Source organism: Dipodomys ordii, unplaced genomic scaffold (genome assembly GCF_000151885.1).
Source record: "Dipodomys ordii isolate 6190 unplaced genomic scaffold, Dord_2.0 Scaffold10, whole genome shotgun sequence".
NCBI lineage: Eukaryota > Metazoa > Chordata > Mammalia > Rodentia > Heteromyidae > Dipodomys > Dipodomys ordii.
Window position 1 is genome coordinate 19,162,752 of NW_012267226.1, and position 23,062 is coordinate 19,185,813.

General features: G+C 49.5%; 3 protein-coding genes across 4 annotated transcripts in view; all 3 read right to left on the reverse strand.

The window, feature by feature from the left end:
* Positions 1 to 310, reverse strand: part of Bud13 (BUD13 homolog (S. cerevisiae)) — a 13,863-nt gene extending 13,553 nt beyond the window's left edge. The window contains exon 1 of the mRNA XM_013009429.1: positions 81 to 310. Within this exon, the coding sequence (XP_012864883.1) occupies positions 81 to 223 (143 nt within the window). The 5' untranslated portion in view covers positions 224 to 310. The remainder of the gene's footprint in view (positions 1 to 80) is intronic.
* Positions 311 to 1,604: 1,294 nt separating this feature from the next.
* Zpr1 (ZPR1 zinc finger) lies at positions 1,605 to 11,058 on the reverse strand. 2 transcript variants are annotated; one of them, XM_013009826.1, is made up of 14 exons: positions 10,870 to 11,058; positions 10,614 to 10,775; positions 9,750 to 9,840; positions 9,027 to 9,097; positions 8,329 to 8,415; positions 7,792 to 7,914; positions 7,421 to 7,468; positions 7,182 to 7,248; positions 6,763 to 6,833; positions 6,006 to 6,095; positions 5,378 to 5,488; positions 3,402 to 3,488; positions 3,250 to 3,315; positions 1,605 to 2,252 (listed from the first exon to the last, which is right to left on the reverse strand). In XM_013009826.1, exons 1-14 carry the CDS (start codon positions 11,038 to 11,040, stop codon positions 2,118 to 2,120), a joined length of 1,380 nt encoding a protein of 459 aa, XP_012865280.1. In that variant the 5' UTR covers positions 11,041 to 11,058; the 3' UTR covers positions 1,605 to 2,117. The 2 variants fall into 2 exon arrangements, with proteins under 2 accessions (XP_012865280.1, XP_012865281.1); XM_013009827.1 differs by lacking the exon at positions 6,006 to 6,095.
* A 2,240-nt stretch (positions 11,059 to 13,298) lies between these two features.
* On the reverse strand, positions 13,299 to 14,978 carry Apoa5 (apolipoprotein A-V). Its single transcript, XM_013009649.1, has 3 exons — positions 14,939 to 14,978; positions 14,723 to 14,834; positions 13,299 to 14,250 (listed from the first exon to the last, which is right to left on the reverse strand). Exons 1-3 carry the CDS (start codon positions 14,976 to 14,978, stop codon positions 13,299 to 13,301), a joined length of 1,104 nt encoding a protein of 367 aa, XP_012865103.1.
* Positions 14,979 to 23,062: the final 8,084 nt, after the last annotated feature.

The window sequence follows — 23,062 nt, forward strand, 5'->3', positions numbered from 1 at the left end:
GGTTGGCGGCCCAGGGAGGCGTAGCCCCGGGCGAGGGGGCGGCGGGCGCCGCAGGCCCCGCCCCGCCACAGCCAACTCACCCCTTGCTGCCGGACCCGCCAGGTTTCGGACGCTTTTTTCGCCGTTTGCGACAGGACTCGGAGGCTCCGTCGACGCCAGCGTCCGGCCCGGACAAGTAACGCTTCAGATACTCGGCCTTGGAGAGCGGCGGAGCTGCCGCCATGGCAGCGGCGGCGGAGCGGAGACGGCTCCGCGCGGGGGACAAACTTCCAGAACGCGAAACGGAAGGCGGCCGGGTAAGACGTGCGGACGTTCTGGGGGCGGGGCCGGAAGCGGAAGAGGCGGTGCGCGCGGGCTCCAGGAGGAGGAACTCACTGGTACTGCGCAGCGCGCGCGCCTCGGGAGCGCTCGGGACGTTCCGGGAATGGCGCTGCTGTGTTTCTTTGCATCCGCACAAAACAAGCACTCACTGACCGAGGCCGGAGGCGCCGACCCACACTTGATCCCGCTTCCGCGACTTGGGAGCCAGGGTAGAGAGGACCGACGGCGCCAGGTCTGCAGTGCACCTGTTTGAATACCCGTCCATAGCTTCCTAGCTGTGCAAACCCGGGTAGTTTAACCGACCACGGGAGTCACAGTGGTACAAAGACCCGTGTTTGGGAGGACTGAGATAATATCGCCCCGCTAGGCGACTAGAACCGTGTCTGACACAGAGTTCTCAGTACATTTTACTTTTATTGGAATAGGCATTTCTCAGTGCTCGGCAGTCAGCTGGTGAGACTCGAGCTCATGTCTCAACCTTCACTTGCAGGGCAATGCGAGGATTAGCTAAGTGTGTATCGTGTGTCCAGGGCTGACTTCTCTTCTCCATCCACTTGCATCTAATAAATACGGCAACACTGACTTGAACTCAGAAGTCAGAGCTCAGATTTCAGGGCTTGATTGGCCTGGGTTTGAAGCCTGCCACATGGACGTTTTTCATTCTGGGTATTAACTAACAATTCTAAGGTTGTTTCCTTATCTGTAAAGTGGGTAAAACTTTAGAGCTACTTTCTCCCAGAAAGGACTTAAAAGTATAAGGACGAGAGGCACTCACACTTAAAGTATAAGCACAAGACAGGCACTCACACTTGTAATCCTCGATACTCAGGAGTTTTGAGATCAAGGGCAGTTGTTCAAAGCCAGCCTGGGCAGTAAAGTTCCTAAGACTTTTTAGCCACCAAAAAGCCAGAGATGGAGCTGTGGTTTAAATGCTAGAGTGCCAAGTCTTGAACAGAAAAAGCTAAGAGGGTTCAAGCCCCAGTACCCTCACAAAAAAATACACTTTTAAGATTTTTATGGTGTTTCTACAAAAGCAAATATAAAGGCCAGATGATCACCAACAACAGTGTGCCCTACTTAAGTGGGCAAGCAAGCATGTGGTGAAGGAATGAGCAGAAGACCAGCTCTCTCCAGTGACCATGGTCACGCCGGAAAAAAACTGTTTTACAACTAATCCAATTTAGAAGGTTAGGTTTATTTTGGGGTGGCACTGGGGGAATTAAACTTGGACTTGAGAGGCTGAATTCCAACACAGTATACAAAAAGACAACAAATACAGAGGCCAGTGTTGTTTGAAAGTCATCATCTTAGTAACTTCCTCACCTGTACCAACCCCACACACACCCAGAAGACCTTTCTGTTGAAAGCCAGTACTTTACATGCCAAAAACTAACTAACTCCACAATGCAGCTGTAATTGTCTTTCACCTTTGCCAACTTCGGAGGTCCAACCTTAAGAGGACAGACATTGGGTAGAGGACAGAAAAGGGAAAAAGGCTGACCAGGGTGGAGGGAGTAGAGTAATGGTGATGATCACATTGATCATGGTTCATTTCTGGGTGTCTTCCAAGGCCAGTTCAAAACTTCCAAAATAAGGTCAAGTGGCAGCAGGCTTAAATTTGCATCACAAACTATTAGGAAGTATGCCCCATCTGTGGCATCCTAAGTATCTTGGTATCTTCCCCATCAAGGGGGGTGCTGGGAGAGGACACACCCAGCTTTAGTCCAACAGTATCAAACAGCCCTGCAGTCAGTATAAACAGTACCCGCTGGGGCTGTTCCCTGAGCCTGCCACTGCTACCGCTGTGGGGCCTGGTCTGCTTCATAGCCTTCTGTCTTCATGTCATTGAGCCCTAGCTCCTCATTCTGGTCAAAGGTGCGCTTGTACTGCTCCATCTTCATCTCTGGATCATCTTCAGGTGCATACAGGTTCTGCAAGATCAAGGCAGACCATCATTGCCTGTGCCATTCTGCCACTCGACCCTCCCAAAGACAGCTGCTGGCGGTCTTTCCACTTTCCTAAGACCTTAATGCGTATTACCCTCCTAAGAGCCTCCAACCCCCATAGCCAGGCTGAACTAGTGGACTGCAACCAAACCCAGGTGGGCCAGGAGTGGGACACTCAACCCCAGGCAGGTCTCCCTTTTTTTCTTTTTAACTTTTTTTTTGTGCAGGTCTTAGGGCTTGAACTCAGGGCCTGGCCACTGTCCCTGAACTTTTGTGCTCAAGGCTAGTGCTCTACCACTTGAACCACAGCTCCACTTCCAGATTTTTTGGTGCTTAATTGGAGGAGATATGAATTTTCCTGCCTGGACTGGCTTCGAACCACAATCCTAAGATCTCAGCCTCCTGAGTAGCTAGTATTACTGGAATGAGTCTCTGGTGCCCAGCTTCTGTTTTCCCGCCTTTGGTGGTACTAGGATTCAAACTCAAGGCCTTGCACAGAAGGTCAAACTCTTTAACACTGAGCTACATCACCAGAGGCTCAATCATTTTATGTTTGAACTTCTTATGGAAAGGACAGCAAGTCAGATGTAGAAGGAAAGTGGAAGGGAAAAGTACAGCAACCGTCTGAATCACAAAGAACTTCCAGATTGTCTCCCCCAGCTTAAAGCCTCCTTGTTTTCCTATCTTGGCCTCTGGATAGGTCACCATTTCTCCTCAATCCACAGATATGCAGAATGAAACTGGGGTCAAAGGCAGACTAAAGGAGAAAGGAGCCTGGAAGTATCCTGTTTTTCTTTCTTTACACATCTTTAAAATTCCTCCCATCTTCCCCCTTTGCCCTTCTCTTTTAACTCTTGCCGCAGGATCCCTGGGAAAGGGCAGTACATTTAGAATCAAGTCTTTCAGTTTCTGGAAATGTGATACAACTCAAGGGAGATGAGAAAACACATTTACAGGAAGCATCCAGGAAGGTCTGTTGTACCTGCAAGTAACTGTTTCCTGCTGGATCATTCATAATAAAGTGGGCCTTCACCTTACCCTGGATGATCTGCAGAGAAAAGGGCACAGTAAATACATTTTACATCACTGCCAGGCACAAGGCTCACAAGTACCAACTGACCAGCATCCTCTCACCTGGTCCAGCTTCTGGCTAAACTCCTGTAGTTTATCCGACTGACCAGGATTGCAACTGTCACCCAGGGTGAAAGGGTTCTTGGTCACCTACAATAAAAGATAACCTAAATTGCCGGAATACTTATGCTTATAGTAAGGCCTGACTATAACCAGCTGGGGAGTGGCAGTGGGTGTCCAATCAGAGAAGCCTAGTCTCGGTTATCCCATACAGTCCTGCTACTACAGGAAGCTACTGCTGGGAGCCTAGAGAACCAATCAGTATGCCAAGAAGGCAAAGCTGGCAATGTGAAACCAAATCTACTAAAGTCTTCTAATAATTTGAAGAAAGGTAAGCCGAGAGTGGTGATGCACACCTATAATGCTAGCACTTAGGAGGCTGAAGCAGCAAACTCCAGACCAGTGTAAGCTACAGTATGAAACCCTGTCTTAAAACACAAACAAGGAGCTCACTCCAGGACTAATAGACACCATATCCTCGTGGATCCTTTAAAAGCATCTCTAGATTACTTATGGTACCTAATGTAAATGTTATATAAACAGTTGTCCTGTTATATCAATCATGGAAAACAATAGAAGAAAAAAAGCCTGTACTTGTTCAGTACAGACACAATTCCCCCTATACACACAACCCTACCCCCAGTATTTTCTTTTTTCTGGGGGGGAGATGATACTGGGGGGAGCTGAACCTCAAGGCCTCATATTTTTTTCTTGTTGCTTGTGGGGCTTGAACTCTTGAACCACACAGCCACTTCTGGTTTTCTGGTGGTTTATTGGAGATAAGAGTCTCACAGACTTTCCTCCCCGGGCTGGCCTGGCTTTGAACTGTGATCCTCAGATCTCAGCTTCCTAAGTAACTAGGATTACAGGCATGAGCACCAGCACCCAGCTTCAGGGCCTCATTTTTGCTAGACAGGCACCTGAGCCATGCCTCCAGCCATTTTTCCACTGGTTATATTCAAGGTAAAGTCTTATTTACACTCAAGGTCTTCCTACATATGCTTCCCCATGTTCCTAGCAATGACACACCACTGCACCAGCCTTCAGGTATTTTCAATCTGTAGTTGGATAAAACTGCCAAATATATGGGTGAAGTCAACTCAAACATGCACATTAAAACGTTTATTCATTTTTTTTTTTTGATCCGGTCGTGGGGCCTGAACTCTGGGCCTGGGCGCTGACCCTCAGCATTTCAGCCCAAGGCGAGTGCTCTACCACTTGAGCCACAGCGCCGCTTCCGGCCTTTTTTTTTCCACTTATGTAGTGCTGAGGAATTGAACCCAGGGCCTCATGTATGCAAGGCAAGTGCTCTACCACTGAGCCACCTTCCCAGCCCACATTAAAACGTTTAACATATTAAAAGACCCTCACCACATCAAAGATCACAAAGTAACTACACTGACCCAAAGATGGTCTTATAAATTTCCATTCAAAATCTCCCATAAACATCTCTTCATAATATAAGATGGTACATCTTTCAAATCAGCTTTCTAAGGCAAAGACTCTCCCAGTTACAAGCATTAACATTATTTTTCTTGGGGGTAGGGAGTTTTTGAAACTAGGTCTCACCAGGTAACCCAAACCATCCTGGAATTTATAACCCCCGCTTGCCTTAGCCTCCTAGGGCTAAGATTTCAGGCATGTACCACCATCTTTAACAGAATTAGGAAGCTTGAGGTTTTTCCAGCCCCGCCCCCTTTTTTTGTCGGTTGTGGGGCTTGAACTCTGGGCTTGGGCGCTGTCCCTCAGCTCTTCAGCTCAAGCTAGTGCTCTACCACTTGAGCTCCAGTGCCACTTCCGGTTTTCAAGTAGTTTACTGGAGATAAGAGTTTCTCGGACTTTCTTGCCCGGGCTGGCTTTGAACCCTGATCCTCAGATCTCAGCCTCCTGAGTAGCTAGGATTACAAGCCTGAGCCACCAGCGCCCAGCTCCAGCCCCTTTTTTGTGACAAGTAGCTATCCATGAACTTTGGTACTTACCAGTTCGAGGATGTCTTTCAGGAGTCCTTCCAAAGTGGTAAACTTGCCCCCAAGAACTGCCATTCCTAGTTCAAATTCCAGCTCTGGGATTTCCACACTACATGTCTCAGACTATAAGACAAAGTCAAATTAAGACTTTAATCAGGAGATGGGGCAGAATTCAATAGAAGAACATCAATCTAACACTCAAGAAGTCTGAGTTCAATCCCCAGAGGGCAAAAACTAAACAAATTTAAGTCAGATGCAAAGAAAGCCAACCAGAGGCCTCCTACCAAATTAACACCACTAGTGAGAACTTGAGGACAAACTCAAAATCCCAGTTTTCTCTTGAATTCCCAGTTAAAACTAGAGCCTCTACTGCCCAACAAAATGAAACCAACATAATAAGACGAGCTGAGTCTGAGTCCCACACTGTCAGGTGTCCTGCCCTGAGAGGTCAGAGAAGAGGAGCAGTATAGACACTGGACGGCGTTGTTCAGAAAGAACTTGGGGCTCACCCTCTGAATCTGTAATCCCACTCAAACCTCCAACTAAGAACACAAATCACATCCCCAAATCACATCCCCAAATCTTATCTTTAAAATGTCACTTCCCTCAGAAGACAGCCATTCTCCTGGCAGCACATTACCTTAAGGAGGTCTCTTGTCATGTCTGAGGGATCTGTGATACGGAGGGTGATCCTGGTGCCCAGGGGCTCCACTGCCCCACCAGACTTCACCTGCAGAGACAGCAGTCAGGAGCAGCAGCAGAGAGACCTCAAGCCTCACCTGTGCCAAGGAGACCTCACACTTCTGTAGGCTTGGAACTGCAAGCTGGCCAACCAATAGCTACCAGTGACAGAGCCTTTCAAACCAATAGCAGCAGCTGGGACCCAACCACAAACACCAACAGTGGTAAGAGCAAAGTGCCAACCCTAGCAGCATGCTAAAGCTTAACCCAAACTGCCAAGAAACCCTGGGCTGACCGTTTCAAAGAGATATGACTTGGGGGTTAAAAGAGACTTATGATTCACTTCAGTCCTTCTGCCCAATGCATCTGATGTACGGACCCCTTCATTATATACTGGTTTAGGAATTTAATCAGGGACTGGGAATGTAGTTCAGTGGTAACAGGCATAAAGCCTTGGGTTCAATGCCTAAGTCCAATCTGCCTCCCTGAAAAGTAGGTCAGGGCTGTCTCCCTTACAGCCAACCTATGGCCTGTCTAGCCTTCCTTCTCTAGACTAATTCCCAGGTCCCTCAAGGACACTCTTTACACTAAGCCTAAGTCAAGACCCAACCTGCAGTATTCTCCACCCCACCCTGGAGCATTCACATCTCTTAGGAAGGAGGGTGCTGAGGTTATCCCAAAGCCAGTCTTCCTCCCCAGTAATGGAGCCCACTCACTTCATTGGTCCGATGCCCGCAGTTCTCGCAGTTAGTGGCCATGATGATAACCTCCTTAAAGTGGGGGATTTCTGAAGACTGAGTCAAGGAAATTGACTTTCAAGAGAGCAAGACCACCCGCGAGGAAAAAGCAAAGCCAAACTCCACACAAACATATGCTGGTCCCAAGATTTCCAGAAGCATATTACAAGGCAGGCTCAAGTCCTCCAAGAGAGGACACACTCCCTCACGGTGACCGTGTGAAGGAAAAGATGCCTCCAGATCCTGGCCTCGTTTTTTCCTTTGAACCCAACAGTCAAGGTACATGGTGTAATCAAGGGCAATATCCGCCTTATCACTATAGATAAAGCACACACTTCCTTGAAGGGATCTTCCAAGCCTAGTTTAATCTCCATGTCTGCCTCGATGACAAAAGATACGCACTAATTTCATATTGGTCTGAGCTGGAGCATTGCATTCTGGGCAGTTTGTATTGAACTGGAGCACCTAGGACACAATATGGGGACACTTCTTAAGCAGGATAGTCGCATTCCAACAGTCACAGTTGGAATGATAGTGGTACCCTATGGAGGTGGTGCTGGCTAGAGACAGACCCTGAACAGCAACAGCCTCAGTCAACACCTCTGTTCCTTCCTTAACAGGAGCCATAGTGACTTACTTCATTTCGGAGGTCTTCCTCTTCAGGCTTCTCTTCTGGTGCTTCTGCCTATAAGAGCAGAAATACAAATCAAAGCAGGTAGACTCAGCTCTCCCTTCTCCTGCTCCGGAGCAAGAGAAAATGCCTTCCTTCACTCGTGGGTTAGACAGAGAGTAAAACCTCAGCCAAGGGAAGACCAGGGCTGAGGGCAGAGTTACAGCCACCACCATCCTTCCCGGAAAGGCACACTAAGTCCTGAACTAAATGAGAGAAGAAATGAACAAAACGGGATTCTCAGGAGGAAGCAGCAAGAAAACAAGTTCCCACCGATTCTAAGCAATCCCCAGTACAAGATGTTTCCAGAGCATTCTCCTGGCTCAAGAGTCACTTACTTGGAGCCCCAGCATCTCTGCCTGTTGAAGTGTCCGGTAGTAGTGCGTGACCACCAAATCATCATCTTTCCTGGGAGCATGTGGGTTTTCTACAAAGCTGTTCCCTGATGGATCATCAATGATCTGAGAGATGAGTGAAGAGTGATTAAAAAAAAAAAAATCATATACATCCCACTACCTACTATGAGCACACAGTGGAAAACTCCCAGATAGTCTTTTTTTTTTTTTTTTGGGGGGGGGGTGGTCAGTCAAAGGGTTTGAACTCTTGGCCTGGGCACTGCCCTCAACTCCTCAGCTCAAGACTCTACTACTTGAGCCACAGCATCACTTCTGGTTTTCTGAGTGGCTTATTGGAGGTAAGAGTCTCACTGACTTTTCCTGCCCAAGCTGGCTTTGAACCACGATCCTCAGATCTCAGCCTCCTCCTGAGTAGCTAGAATTACAGGAGTGAGCCACCAGCGCCCAGCCCCAGATAGTCTTAATGATCTCTCCCAACCTCTCTTGAATTGAAGGCAACTGTAGTCCCTCGGTACTTACCAGAGTGAAAGGTGAAGCCACTTGCTTTAGCTCCTTCAATTTGACAATGAACTCGTCAATTCTTTCAGCTATGGCATCCTCATTTGCCTGTCATGAACAGGGACAGCCCTGTGACATACCTCATGCCCCAACCTCATGTTCATCTCATGTTCATTCCACCAGGAAGTCCATACCGATCTTAGTGTGAATGGGAACAGTGTGACTCAGACTTTACCGATCTTAGTGTGAATGGGAACAGTGTGACTCAGACTTTACCGATCTTAGCGTGAATGAGAACAGTGTGACTCAGACTTTACCCTGAGATGTGATGACTCTGAAGTTTATAGGTAGTACCAGGGAGCCTCATTTCTCATTCCACCACTTTGCCCAGGCATTCATGCCAGAATAGGGATATAACAGTAAGTAAATCAAAACCTTCTGATGGGGTTCCCTAGCCAGCCAGGGAGATAGATAACTAAAATGCATCTTCATCACTCATATAATAAATATATGGTTCAATGTAAATACCCAGGAAGCAAAGGTAACCCAAGATCAGAAATAATGTTACATTGGCTGAGAGGAGGCTAGAATATTCATTGAGGGAGGGATTCAGAAAGGAAGCCAAAGCAACACCACAGGCTTTTCCAAAAAGTGCCCCAACTCAGACACATAGAAGCAATGATTCCTTAAGCCACTGTAAGTAGACATGCCCAGCTTACTTTTCGTGTGGGCTGGTCCTGTTCCAGGCCAGAGATAGCACGGCTGATCAATCCTTCCACAGTGGTCAGAGCTTGTGAAAAAAAAGTAAGAGAAATGAGTTTTAGCTCTTCTATCAAGAGCCTATATAATCCTGGGTAAGACAAATGTTCTTCTCTGGGCTTTGATGTTCTCATCTATAAAAGGAAGAGGTCAAGCATTAGGTTCCATTCATCTCTGACAACTGAAGGGAAAGTTCTAAAATAAGCACATCATGACCTTACCATTAAACTCTATGCAAGCTATTTTGCCTAAACTCTGCATTGATGTTCAGCCAATAAAAATTACAATGATAGCCAGGTGACTGATGGCTGGTAGCCTATAATCAATCCTAACTACTCAAGAGGCTGGGATCTAAGGGTCAGCTAGCCAAGACCAAAAAATCCACAAAAACTCAGGTCTAACCAACCAACAAAAAGCTGGAATTAGAGGTGTGGCTCAAGTGGTAACGTAACAGCCCTGAGGAAAAAAGTGAAAATGAGAGAGGCCCTGAGTTCAAGCCCTACTCAGAGAAAGAAAGAAAAAAAAATCACCATGATTTCATGGCCAAAAACCATAGGAAAGCCACTAAGCCTGGCACGAGGACTTCTGCAAGAAAATGAGTAAGATCTCAATTTTACACACACACACACACACACACACACAGACACAAACACACAGCCCAAATACCCAGATCTCAAACTCACCTCCCTTCTGGCTGAAAGCTGGAATTTCAAAATCCAGCTCAGGGATCCGGGTAGTGGCAGAGTCTGTCTTCACCACTTCTCTGTTCATGTCCTGGGCAAAAAGGACAACTCTGAAACCAGAGGTCAGAAGTACAGCTTCTCCTCCCCAAATAACCACAACCGTCTCCCTCTGTCAGACCCCACTCCTCCTCAGGAAGGTCCCAACCATTTACTAGTACAGATGGCTGAGCCATCCTGCCCGAATGGTGGGCATATATAGGACCCCTGATGGGAATCTGCTTTGTTCTCACAACTCCATGTTAGTCCCTGGCCCACTGACCACCCTCCCCTGGGGAACCCTCCTCATTCTCGGGAAAACTTCCCCCCTGACTTTATCTGAGCGTGCAGGACCGTCAGGGTCAGAAGGATACCCCTATATAAAACCCTAAATAGGTCAGGCCAAACACATTCCAAAGAAGATCTCACCCTTGAATGTATAAAAACCTTAAACCCACTCACATCCCTGTTGGCTTCTCCGACCCTGTTCTGTGTTACCTGGAGTCCCGCTGCAGCAATAATTAAAGCCTGTTCCGATCTGTTGATATGTCTCTTCCTTTCTTCCCCTTGATCTTTCCCTAACAACCCCCAACATCTCCTGCTGACTTCAAACTCAACAAAATTCACAAAACACTTTCACAAATCCTGACTCCCTTGAGCGCCTGACAAGCACCAATACCATTTCCGAGGCTCGCTTTCGGACTGAGGTCTGATGGCCTGGGCCAGTCCTCCCGCTCTCCCTCCTCTCCCTCTCCCTGTCCCTCTCCCTTCCTCCCCCCCCCCCCCGCCTCGGATCAGAGCCGGGACCTTCTCCGGGGACCCTCTCACCTCCTGGCCCCTAACGGTCAAGGTGTAGCACACTCCCTGGTCCTGGATCCGGCCCGCCGACTGGATCTCCGTGTTGCTCCAGCCGCAGTGCTCGCAGGAAAAGGAGCTCACGATGATTTCTCTGAAGAAGGGGATCTTGGTGAGCAGGAGGCGCGTCGTGCCCTGGGGGAGCGGTGAGACGCCGTCCTCCGCCCGCGCCGGCCCGCCCGGCGACCCCGCTCCCGCCCGCGCCGCCCCGGCGGCCGCCCGGCCTCACGTTGCGGTAACAGTTCATGCACAGCGACTCGATCTCGGTGGGCTGCTGCTCCTCATCCTCGGCGCTGAGGGGCCGGAACAGGGGCCCAGCGGTCGACGGCCCGGCCGGGGCAGGAGAAGGCACGGCCGCGGGCCCCGGGGGGCCCGGCTCCACCGCGCCGCCGGCCGCCATGGCCCCACGCGCAGCTCCGACCTCCGCTTCCGGCTTCCGCGGGCTCTCTGGCCCGACCTCTTCCGCCGCCCTGACGGGCCCACTTCCGCCAGCCACTGTCCCCGCCCCTTCTTAAAGAGCCCGCTGACTCAGACCCTGGCAGAGCTGCGTTTGAGAGCTACCGGCGCTCGGTGGGACAGACTACAGCCGGACAGATGGAGCTCCGCCCCGCCGGCGCTTCTCCCGCTGGCAGACCCTAGGTCTGGTGTGCCTCCCACAGTCTGTCTTCCAGAGCCTTGAGGGGACTGGATTGTCCCGAGCAAGGTGCAGTCTGAATTAGCCTTGCCTGGGCCCCGTGTTGAGCCTGACACTCCCCCGGGTCTAGGTCCTCCTCTTTTGATTCTAGGTCCTGCCCTCAGCTTCCTCCCTTCCCTCAGTATCCAGCCTCTTCGCCCCCCCCCCCATCTCACCCCCTTCCTTCTGTCTGTCTGTCTCTGTCTCCTTTCAGATCCCTGTTTCTGCCCTCCTAAGCACCATCTCATAGTCAAGCCTCAAATACACAGCTCTTGTTTTTGCTCCCACCCCCTCATCCCTACCACATCCGAACCCAGCTGACTCACCTCACCCTGTTTCCTAACAATCAAAACACTTTTGGGGGTGGATAAACTTCCTCTCTGTGTGTCTGAGCTGAAAGTGTGTTGCCGAGAGTGGCTCCATGCAGGCTGTCAGGAATGAGGAGGCTGTGGGCGTGAGGAGCGCAGGCTTGTGGTAGGAAGGGTCTGTATCTAGGTGCCAGCAGATGTGAGCTGAGCTGGGAGGAAAGGAGGCAGGGCAGGGCAGTGCAGAAGGAGTGATTTACCCTTTTCCCCTAGCCCTCAGTTTCCCATTTCCCAGGTGATGCTGGAAGTCCCTTAGTGTATCTTAAGCTGGGAGAAGGTAAGAGTTGTGGGGCCCCCAAAAAGATAATTAGTCACAAAAAGTAGGATCTGAAACAGCAGGATCCAAAGGGGGCGGGTCATCTTTAGAAATCTCAGGGCTAGCAGGTCAGGGGTCCTGCACTCCATAGTGGTGGCAAGCAGGTTGTTGGACAATGCCAATGCAGAGGAAGGGTCTCAAAACCTGTTCCCTCCCTCCCTCTGGTGTGACAGACAACTGTCACATCAAGTATGACAACCCCGAAACAGAGCCCAGCCAGAGCCGGCCCTCAGGCAGACTGGGATGGGAAGGGGGTCAATGAGAGGGGAAGTAAAAGATTAGAGTGAGTGATGGGTGCTTTGGGACAGTGGTGAGACAACCACTCTTCGACAGGATCCAAATGAGTCACACCAGGCAAATGAGCTTCCATCACAAGCATCTATTTCATTTGAGCTGGAAGTCTAGACTTCAGCTTGGGAGTCAGGAAGGAAAGGCTGAAGATACGGAGGGCACACAGTATGCCCTCCCTCCCCAGAAGGTTTAAGAAGACCCCCCCCCCAGCCATGGCTGGGAAAGTGGCTCAGTGGTAGAGTGCTTGCCTTGCATGCATGAGGCCCTGGATTCAATTCCTCAGGACCACATAAATAGAAACAGCCAGAAGTGGCGCTGCAGCTCAAGTGGTAGAGCGCTAGCCTTGAGCTGAAGATCTGAGGGACCCCCAGGCCCAGAGTTCAGGCCCCACGACTGGACCCAAAAAAGAAGAAGAAGAAAAAGAAGACCCCGCCGTTTGAGGAGCTCAGTCCCTCATTCAGGGATGGAGTAAAATAAGGACTCTGCCCTATCCTACTACTGCTTCACCACTCACCCACCAGGATCATGGCCAGCCACACCTTCCCATGCTCTCACCATTACATTTTCCTCCAACCTTCCCCTGCTCCCCCGTGAAGGTTGTCAGAACCCCTTTGGTAGACAAGAGCGCCTCCCTGTGGACCAGCTGCAGCCATCCCCAGGCTAGAAGTGACAGGAGTGAACCTCGGGGCTGTAGTGGCACGAGCTTCTAGCACTATCGCACATGGGCTCCCAGGCCATCTCCCCATCTCCTCCCCACTCCCTCCACCCCTGAAAGGTCACACGCCTGAGGATTCCCAAATGAGCACCAAAGCTGGGTTTGCAAAGCCTGGTGAGTGTAATGCGTCCAGATGGGGGAATGGAGGAGGCTGGATAGGTAGTAACTGCAAGCAGCCCCTCTGGCAGCCTCATCTGTCCAGGCTAGGACCCTCCACCTACCACAAGCCATGCTAGAAGCTCAGGCCCAGGGCTTCCCGGCCAAAGACTTAGGGAATGAGCCTGAACACGGCAGACCCTCAGGGCTCCCCCAGCTGGCTATGGCCCCGGTCATGAAGGCTGTAGGTGATATCTTCCCACAGGTCATCCAGACGGGTCTGAAGCTTGCTCAGGGCCTTGCCACTGTCGGCTTGTCTGAACTCTGCGCCGAAGGCCCTGTGGCCTGGTGGGGGTGGTGCCAGCTGCTGCTGGACCTCTTCTGTCTCCTGATCGATGGCACGGGTGAATGCAGCGATCTGTAGGTAGGTATCCTGGCGGAAAGCCTGGAGTCTCTGGTGCACCTCCTCGGAGAGCAGCTGGGGGTCAGGACCAGTCCCCTCCTCAGCCCCGTCTGCACTGGCCTGGACAAAGGCACTGAGCTCTTTGCGCAGCTGGTCCAGGTTCTGCTGGATACTCGAGTGCAGCGCGTGGGCCTGGAGGGTGAGTTTGTGCGAGAGCATCTGCACGCAGCGGCTGAGCCGCGCAGGGCTGGCTGCAGCGTGGGGGGCCACGCTGCGGTGCAGCTCCTGCACATGGTGGCCGATGCCAGTCACCAGGCGCTCTGCGTAAGGGTGGAAGAGCTCTTTGACGCGGCCTGTGTGGTGCAGCACGCGTCTCTGCATACCCTGCAGCATGCCTAGGGCCTCGTCCACACCCCCCAGCAGCTGGGCCTTCGTGTCTTCTCCCACCACGCGCAGCTGCTCCTGCAGCTCTTGTACACGCAGGCCCACCTGCTCCATCAGCTGCTCCGTGTAGGGCTTCAGCTGCCGCCGAAAGCTCTCCAAATTCCAGCCCACCAGCTTGTGCTTCTCAGCCATGTAGGGCTCCAGGTGCACCCTCATCTTCTCCAGCTCCTCCTGCAGCTGCTGACGTATGCCCGCTGAGTCCTGTTCCAGACTGGCTGGCTCCTTCCCCTGTCCACTCAGGGAGCCCAGTTTTTCCAGGAGTTGGTTCATATTGCTGAGGTCTTGCTTGAGGCTATCTTTCAAGCTCCTGGAAAAAAGGGATGGACAAGCAGGCCATCAGTCCACTAGCCTAGATCATCTCTACCCCAGAACCATCATGCCCTGATCCTCTGGGGAAACTAAGGATGTAGGGAGAAAGCTCCAGAGCCGGGGTGTCTAGTCCTCACCCCCAACCAACCACACAGGAATCACAGACGCATTACACATGCAAGCAAATCCAGACCTAAAACTTGATGCAAAGAAGTCAGTGCACACATGAGTAAGAGGATCACACCATCCTGCCATTCTGGGACTCCTCCACTGATCTGATGGACTGCCTTGGTATGGGGCCAACCACTGACACGGGGGCAGGAAGTGTGGAAGATCCCAGGGTGGCAGATGCCAGCAGAGCAAGCACAACCCAGCATGCTTCCTCTGCCAGGCTGAGGACCACAGGGTGAGGAAGGCAGGGTGTCGCTTCACCTTCCTGCTGGCCCCTCCCCCAAACCAGGGCCACTCACACAGACTCCCGAGCCAGCTTCTGCTGCTGGACCTGCTCCATCATGCCTTTGTCCCCACTGCTCTGCCTGAAGTAGTCCCAGAAGCCCTTCTGTGACTGAGTGGCTGCACACACTGTCGAGAAAGAAGGGGTGACTAGGGGGGCATCCCTCCTCCCCCGGGGGGGTAGGCCCCTCATCCCAGCCTCCGCCCCACCCTCACATTGAAGTCAGACCCACCTGAGAGGAGGGCCAGAGCCCAGGTGAGGACTGCAGCCATGCTGGATATGGATGCACTCTTGAAAAGGACACTGTATAGGAGCCTGGGCAAGGTGAAGAAGCAAAGGAAGGCTTGGGCTGGGAGTGTGGCTCACATGGTAGAGCACCTGCCTAGCAAGCACAAGGCCCTGAGTTCAAACCCCAGTACCACATTAAGAAGAAAAAAAGAGGAAGGGACTTACTTCAAGAACTCTAGTAGTAGTCTGGCCCAAATCCTGTTACCCCCTTCCCTGGCTTATAGGGACTCCAGAGGAGGTTGGTGCTCACCTAGGAGTGTCTGGGAGTCTTGGAGTCTTCTTCGGCATGGGTCAGGGGTTCCTTTCTTACCTCAGTCCCCAAGAAGGGTATGCCTTACAAAGGTTGCTCTGCCATCATCCTCCCTGTTCCCTGGTGCTCTCTGTCTGTCTGTCTGTCTGTCTCTGTCTCTCTCTCTCTCTCTCTCTCTCTCTCATCTTCTTGCCTCCCATTTCATAGCTAGGAAAACTGAGGCTTACACAGAGGTGGGGAGGGGGAAGCAGCTCTGCCAAAATGCCTTAGTTGCCGCCAAGCTATCTCCAGAAAGTTCTCTGCCACTCCCTTCCTTCCAACTAAGACCACCACCTTCCTTCACCCCTGCTGCTCACCTGCTCAGTTCTGGGCACCAGGAGCAGACATTCTGCTTTATATGGAGGCGCCTGGGCCTCTGATAACAGTTGCTCTGAGCAAATAACACGTGGAAGTTCAACGAAGATGACCCCAGCTACCTCCCAGCTCCTACCTCCTGCCCTTTGCTTGGCACTCAGAGGGTTAATGCATTCCCTAGTACCAGGGCCTGCACAAGCACTTCCCAGTAGGAGTGGGGTTTCCCTCACTCAGTTCTCCTAAATCCCACGACCTGCAACCTCCCTGCGGCCCATGAGCCATCCCATCAATACACGCAGCCTGTTTGTCTGTGGAAGGCCCCGCTCTTACTCAACTGTGCCCGGCCAGTTAGAGGAACAGTCTAAGCAATTCTTACCAGCCCCAGGACAAGGTACTGGGCAACCTGAGAAGAGGCGGCATCTATGGCTTTCAAGACCCTCCCATCTCTCTACGTTTGAGAGAATCTTGGATGAAGCAGGGGAAGCCATGTTGAAGGTGAGGTGTAGTGGTTTGGGGGCCAGGGACTCTGGACCCCAGGGATTGGAGCAGGAGGAAGACTATCCATGGGGAAGGCTAAACTCCACCCCCAGGACCTCTGAGGAAGAGAGGCCTGAAGCTCAGATCTTTCTCCAGTGACAGCCTCCCTCCACATGATTAAACACACACCTTCGTAAGCTCCTCAGCTGTGCTCCTGCGTGTACCTGGAATGATTCACTCTCATGCTGCTTCCACACTGCCAGAACCCGAGTGGCCTCTCACCTTGAGTGTGCTCAGAACCTATAGGGTCTCTCTACCACAGCCCTGCCCTTCCGTCCATCCCCCCATCCCAACCCATTTCCTGTCTCACCTCCTGCTGCACAAAACTCTGGCATTTCCTAGGCACCTCCCCAGATCCTGCCCCTTTGTGCATGCTATTCTTTCTATTTGAAATAGCCCACCTCCCAGTGAATGCATGTTCTCTTTTTTTTCCAAATTTAGTTGATATTTGTTAAGAGAGGGAGGGAGGGAGATGCCCCTCCCTTGTTGTACCTTCATCTTCAACAAAAGGCTAATGTTCAACTGCTCTAACTCTAAGTTAAAATGGTAATTCTACGTAGATTTTATCAGGACAACAAAAAAGGAAGCCTTTTTGGTACTCTAATGGCTTTCATTGAGGACTGAAACTTAAGAAGGCTATGCCATAAATTACAGCTGCACTGGATTGTCCGTTGGCAATACCACTTAAGACATTCTTCTAAAGGTCTTTCTTGAGACACAGAAGAGTCACTCAGAACTACATCCCCCAGAATCCCTTTCTGTCCATGGTCCATGGTTAGAGCCAGCTAATGTGAAATTGAAGAGAAGCAACCATTACTTTTCACTAAAGTTGCAAATAGAAGGGTGGGACTTAAAGCTGCTCCTAGAGGCCTTCTTGGGGGTCACGTCTGTTATAGACAGATAAGGAAGAGAGCTTTACAATTGTAGGTGAGTTTTTGGAGAATCATTCATTATTACAAAGCAGAAAATCATTCAGTATTACAAACCATTTGTCACTTCCCTGGCCCTCCCAACACTTTTTTAAGTTTAATTTCCTTCATTAAAGCCTACCATACCTAAATACATGATATGACTTCTGTTTTTCTGACTGAATCTAAACTAATGCAAATGACAAATGCAAGACACGCTCATATTTCCTTATGTGCTGCATATACATTATATGATGGGTATATGTAAAATTAGGTTTTAGGGTTTTCTTGGTGCCAGTACTTGGGCTTGAACTTGGGACCCGGAAACTGCCCTCAAGGCTGGCATTCTTCCACCTGAGCCACAGATCCACTTCTGGCTTTTTGCTGGTTAATTGGAGATAAGAGTCTCACAGACTTTCTTCCCAGGCTGGCTTTGAACCGGTGCAGCTAGGATTACAGGCATGAGCTACCACTTCCCGGTTGAATTCGGTTTTTATAACTAAGAATCAAATGTTGGCAATTGCATCTAGTTCTACCTAAAACTATATATATAAACTATATATATATAAGCTATATATATATATAAATTATATATATATATAGTTTAATCTGTCTACTTCACTCCCCTATCTCCACTGCCACCATTGAAGAAAATGTTAAAAAAAAAAACAATGAAGAACTAAAATATTAGACCAAAATAACAGGAAAAATGGGCAAGGAGAGATCAAAGTTGAAGCACTGCCCAGTCTTTGCAATATCCAGGGTGAAGATAGGAATATTGATCATCTTTAGACTTTGTTGAGCCAGGCAACAGTATTAAATTTTTAAGGAAAACCCATTAAAAGACTCAAAAGAATGGATAACTTTCAAGCCAATATATGGAGAAAGACACTAAAAAGCATCAATTGGTTTCTGGTACAGGATGATGGATTGATCAACTACATTAGCCTCAGCCGTTTCCTAAAAATCCCAATAAAAAAGACCTTAAAATGCAATTTTTAAAGCAAAATGTGTAAATCCACAAGGAGAAGAGAAAGGAGAGAAAAAGCAACGATGTTTTGAAAGTGTTCCAGCTTCCAGTTGATTAATGGGTATTAACCAGGCACACTTAAAAAAGAAAAGATGGGGGGGAGCGCATGTGCTCAGGGCCTCACCCTCATGCTTAGGTTTTTCACTGGTTGGCCGGGGGTCAGAGCCTGAGGCCTCAGTGGGTGTGAAAAGCAGCGACAGGGACAAGGAGAGGAGCGGCCTCCAGGGCATCCTGGTCTGGGAACAGAGGTTCTGTCTAACAACCAGGAACAGTGAGTGGAGACCAGACCCGCTCCCAAGGAAATAGAGTAAAAGAAGGCCAAGATGCACCAGGGAAAGTGGGAGGGGACAGAACACTGGACCATCGGAGAGAGAGAGAGAAAGCGAAGGATGATGTAGGAAAGACAATGAGCGAGTTGTCTGTCCAGAGCCTTCCATTCTGTGACCAGGAATGACTGACATTCCAGGTTTAGATGGGAGATTCATGTTGAGTCAGACGTTCAAAGCTTGCTGTTGCGGATGGCGGACGACTCTGAGGTGCGTGTGGCTGGACCCTGGAGGAACAGGATACACGCTATGTGGAAGATACCTTTGCAGATCCTGGAGAGAAAAAGGGGTACTACCCCAATCTAGTGTGGCAGATAAAGGTGAAGGGCTCAGTGTGGCTACTGCGTAAGGGTAAAAAGTGGCCTGGAAAAGTAGCCTGGGCTTTCTCCAAGTCTTCCAGCCTTCTTGAGTCTGGTCTAAGAAGGTCTGAAAAGATGGAACAGTGGGGCTGGGAAGGTGGCTCAAGTGGTAGAGCGCTAGCCTTGAGCTGAAGAGCTGAGGAACAGCATCCAGACCCAGAGTTCAGGCCCCACGACCAGCAAAACAAAGAAAGATAGAAAGAAAGAAAAAGAAAGAAAGAAAGAAAGAAAGAAAGAAAGAAAGAAAGAAAGAAAGAAAGAAAGAAAGAAAGAAAGAGAAAGAAAGAAAGGGAACAGAGCCAGATGCTGGTGACTCACATCTGTAATCCTAACTACTCAGGAGGCTGAGATCTAGGATTTGAAGCCAGCCTGGGCAGGAAAGTCCCCATGAGAGTCACCTCTAAGCACTAAAATAAACTGGAAGTGGAGCTATGACTCAAAGTGGTATACAGCCAGTCCTGAGCAAAAGAGCTCAGGGACAGTGCCCAGGCTCTGAGTTCCAGCCCCACAACCGACCAAAAACAAAACAAAACAAAGCAAAACAAAAAAAGACCAAACAGCAAGCACTGGGTGGCTCATGCTGCTATCCCAGCTGCTGAGGATCATGGTTCAAAACCAGCCCAGGCAGAGAAGTCTGTGAGACTGTTAGCTCCAATTAAGCACACACAAAACAAGCCAGAAGTAGAACTGCGGCTCAAATGGTATAGCACTAGTCCTGCTTAGGGAGAGCACCCAAGTCCTGAGTTCAAGCACCAGTACCTAAATAAGTAAATACTGAACAGCACTAATTTCTCCATAGAGCACCTATCTATACCTTTCTTATCTGATCTGTTATGCTCCAGCCAATACTGCAAGGTAAGTACTGGTACTTTTCTTTTGTGTACAGAGAAACAGGCTCAGAGAGATTTCTTATCCTGTCCAATGTCTTGCTCTGGGCCCAATTCCAGGCCTCTCTGCCTTCAAAGTCCATGCTCAGGGCACTGCTCCATGTTCGGGGGGCTAGGAGAGGTCCCCACTCCTAACTGAAACCTACAATAAAACCTTGCATGCTAGCAGGGCGCTGGTAGCTCATGCCTGCATCCTAGCTACTGAGGAGGCTGAGAGCTGAGGATCATGGTTCAAAGCCAGCCTGGGCAGGAAAGTGTGTGAGACTCTTATCTCTAATAAACCACCAGAAAACTGGAAATGGTGCTGAGGTTTAGCCTTGAGCAAAAGAGCTCAGAAACAGCACCCAGGTCCTGAGTTCAATCTCCACAATCAAAAAAAAAAAAAAAGTTCATGGACAGAGCTCAGGCCCCAAGTTCAAGCCCCAGGACCAGTCAAAAAAGAAAAAAAATGAACAAATAAACAAGAACTCCCCTGGTTCTTACTGGGAAAAGCCAGAGACCCAGCATAGTAGGCCAATCCCTTCACCCCGAGACAAGGTTTATCATTCAGGAGAGAGAGAAGACACTGAATACAAACAGCAAATCCATGTCAGCTGACCAGGGCACAGAAAGAGTAGCTCAGGGCCAGCAGGCCAAGGATCAGCCAAGTCCAGGAATGCTGCCCAGTCACCCCTGAGAGCAGAAGTGGCCTCTCCTCCCCGGGTCCCATTCTGCTTCTGACCACAACCCCTCCGTGTCCCGCCTCTCCTGTCTGTCTCCTGCTTAGGCAAAACAGCTCAAGCTGCAGCCAGAACACCAGGTTCCGGGGTCCGCTTGCCCTCCCACACCACAGTCCCTGGTGGCTTCCAAGTGTCCACAAGCCCATGTTTGTATCATCAGCACCTGCTGGTGGCGCAACAGGGGGTGGGGCCAGTGACGTGGACCATGAAACCACGGGACGTACCCGCCACCGAGTCAATACCAGGCTGATGTGCCAACAAAGATAAAAAGATCGTCACTAGTGATAGCTGTTTTTTTGTTTTTGTTTGTTTTTCGGTTTTGTTTATGTAGACCTCTCTTTATCACCAGAGATTTGAGGCTACTGGAAATGATGGTGGAAATGAGAATAGGGATGGGAGGGGGAGAGAGAGAGAGAAAGAACTTGAGGAGCAAGAAAAGCATAAACAACATCAGCAAGTAGTGACCTGGTACAGAAGGCAAATGACAGAGGCAAGAGGAGGTGACAGAGTTGCAAGAGCTGTGCCACTGGCCTTGGGCTTCCAGGAAACTGGGAAGAGGAGGATTCATTATGTAGTCGTCATCATCAGAAACAAAGAGGCTCAATAGACTCCTAGGGCAAACAAGGCTCCCCTGATCGGTGGCTTGCAACAGAAATGTCTTTGTGGGGAATTATCTATCTATCTATCTATCTACCTATCTACCTATCTATCTATCTTAGTTATTTGAGACAGGCTCTCCTTATGTTACCTCCAACTCTTGGGCTTTAATGAGCCTCCCGAGTAACCCAGACTCCTGCTCTCTGTGTGTTTTTATGTAGAGTGTTCTCTGAGTTCTAGTAAAAGGCCACTGGATGGGGGTTAGCTCGGTGGTAGAGTGTGTGCCCAGTACATTCAAGGCCCTGGCCCCTATCCCCAACATTTTCCCACTCCTGTGTGCCCTCCCCCACCAAAAAAAAAATTGTTATTGAGGAAAGGCAGTTTGGCAGAATGATTTCCGGTGGCTGTCAAGATCTATGGACAGAATGTGAGGTTGCATCTATTAAGATAGTAAAATATTAACTAAAATGATTAAATAGCTCTATGTTTCATCTTCAAAAGAATATAACATGGAAGAAAGTATAAAGTATAGAGAAGGGATTAGACAAGTAACCGTGGACATTTCCACCATCAACACTTGTGTGTTCTTCCATACTATTGATCTAGGCTTGTGTGCACAGCCATATTTTGCAAGCTTACTTTTGTGGGATCACATTGTCTAGAAACCTGATTGTTTTTATTTAAAGAGTATAACATACAGACACCTCCATGCCATTGAGTGCTTTTAGTGGGCGGTAAAATGGGCAGACCGAGATTTATAAAGCAATCTCCTTTTGTTTTTTCTTTTTAATTTTTTTTGCCATACAGCAACTTGAACTCAGAGCCTTGTGCTTATTCAGCTTACTTACTAACCGCTGGTACTCTCCCACTTGAGTCATATCTCTAGCCTGGCTTTTTGCTGGTTGTTTTGGAGATTAGTCTCATGGAAGTTTCCGTTTGGGCAAGATCGGAACCGTCATCCTCCAAACCTAAGCTTCCTAATTACACATGGGAACCACTGATACCATGCTGAACAATCCTCCTCTCGTACATTGTGCTATTTCTATTTTTTGTTCAATTTCTGGAATTCATTTCAATAAATACATTTCTAATAATTTTTTTAAAATCTAAAAACCAGTGCAGTGCGCATCCTGATAGCTAAAGGCAAGCATTTCCATGATTATTTCCTTAAGATAAATGTTGGAGTAGAAGAACATACTTTTCTGAACAAGCACTTCCTGTCCACGACACTCAGAATTTCAGAGTCTGGAAGGCCTCTCAGCTGACTACAATGATGGTTTAGGTTCTAGAGGAGGTGTCCCAGGCCTTTGCCATGTGTGTAGGCTTCTTCTGGGTACTTTGAAACAAGTGTGGCAAACTGAATGTGTGTGTCTGACTTTGCTTTTGCAAGAAACCCTCCTAAAGTCACAGTAAAGATCATTTTTCCTCTTTTCTTTCTTTTCCTTCTGACATAGCTCCCTCCCTTCCTCCTTTCCTTCCTTCCTTCCTTCCTTCCTTGTTTCCTTCTCTTCTTTCCCTTCCTCCCTTCCTTCCCTTCCTCCTATCCCCTCCCTTCTTTCTGTCCTTTCCAAGTCCTCCAACAGGGCAAGTGGAAGAAAAGGCCACAAATCCACCATCGCAAATCCAAATCCAGGGAGGGTTTGCAATCCTAGTGGCACAGGAGGTAGAAGCAGGAAGATCAAAAGTTCCAGCCACATCCCGGCCACTGCGGCAGCCAGGAGATGGCTGCCACACGGAGTCCGAAGACCAAAGTGATGTTGTGAAGCAGAGAGACCAGGTGTGCCTCATCCAGGTAGACACAAGACTGCAGTATGATCCTCAGGAGTCCTGGAGTCAAGCCGGGTGCTGATGGCTCACACCTGCAATCCTAGCTACTCAGGAGGCTGAGATCTGAGGATCTCAGTTCAAAGCCAGCCTGGGCAGGAAAGTCCATGAGACTCTTATCTCCCATAAATCACTGGAAGCAGTGCCATGGCTCAAGTGGTAGAGGGCTTGCCTTGAACTGAAGAGCTCAGGGACAGCACCCAGGCCCAGAGTTCAAGCCCCAGGATCGACAAAAGAAGAAGAGAAGGCGGAGGAGGAAGAGGAAGAGGAGGAGGAG

Bases quoted from the DNA above. Each gene is read 5' to 3' on its own strand.
- Zpr1 (XM_013009826.1), bottom strand. From the start codon at position 11,040: ATGGCGGCCGGCGGCGCGGTGGAGCCGGGCCCCCCGGGGCCCGCGGCC. The intron at 7,915-8,328 runs GTAAGTACCGAG...CTCATCTCTCAG, and splicing joins TGGCTTCACCTTTCACTCTG to ATCATTGATGATCCATCAGG. The intron at 2,253-3,249 runs GTACAACAGACC...TTGATCTTGCAG, and splicing joins CAGGAAACAGTTACTTGCAG to AACCTGTATGCACCTGAAGA.
- Apoa5 (XM_013009649.1), bottom strand. From the start codon at position 14,978: ATGGCTGCAGTCCTCACCTGGGCTCTGGCCCTCCTCTCAG. The intron at 14,835-14,938 runs GTGGGTCTGACT...CTTTCTCGACAG, and splicing joins GGCTCTGGCCCTCCTCTCAG to TGTGTGCAGCCACTCAGTCA. The intron at 14,251-14,722 runs GTGAGTGGCCCT...CCTTTTTTCCAG, and splicing joins AAGCTGGCTCGGGAGTCTGT to GAGCTTGAAAGATAGCCTCA.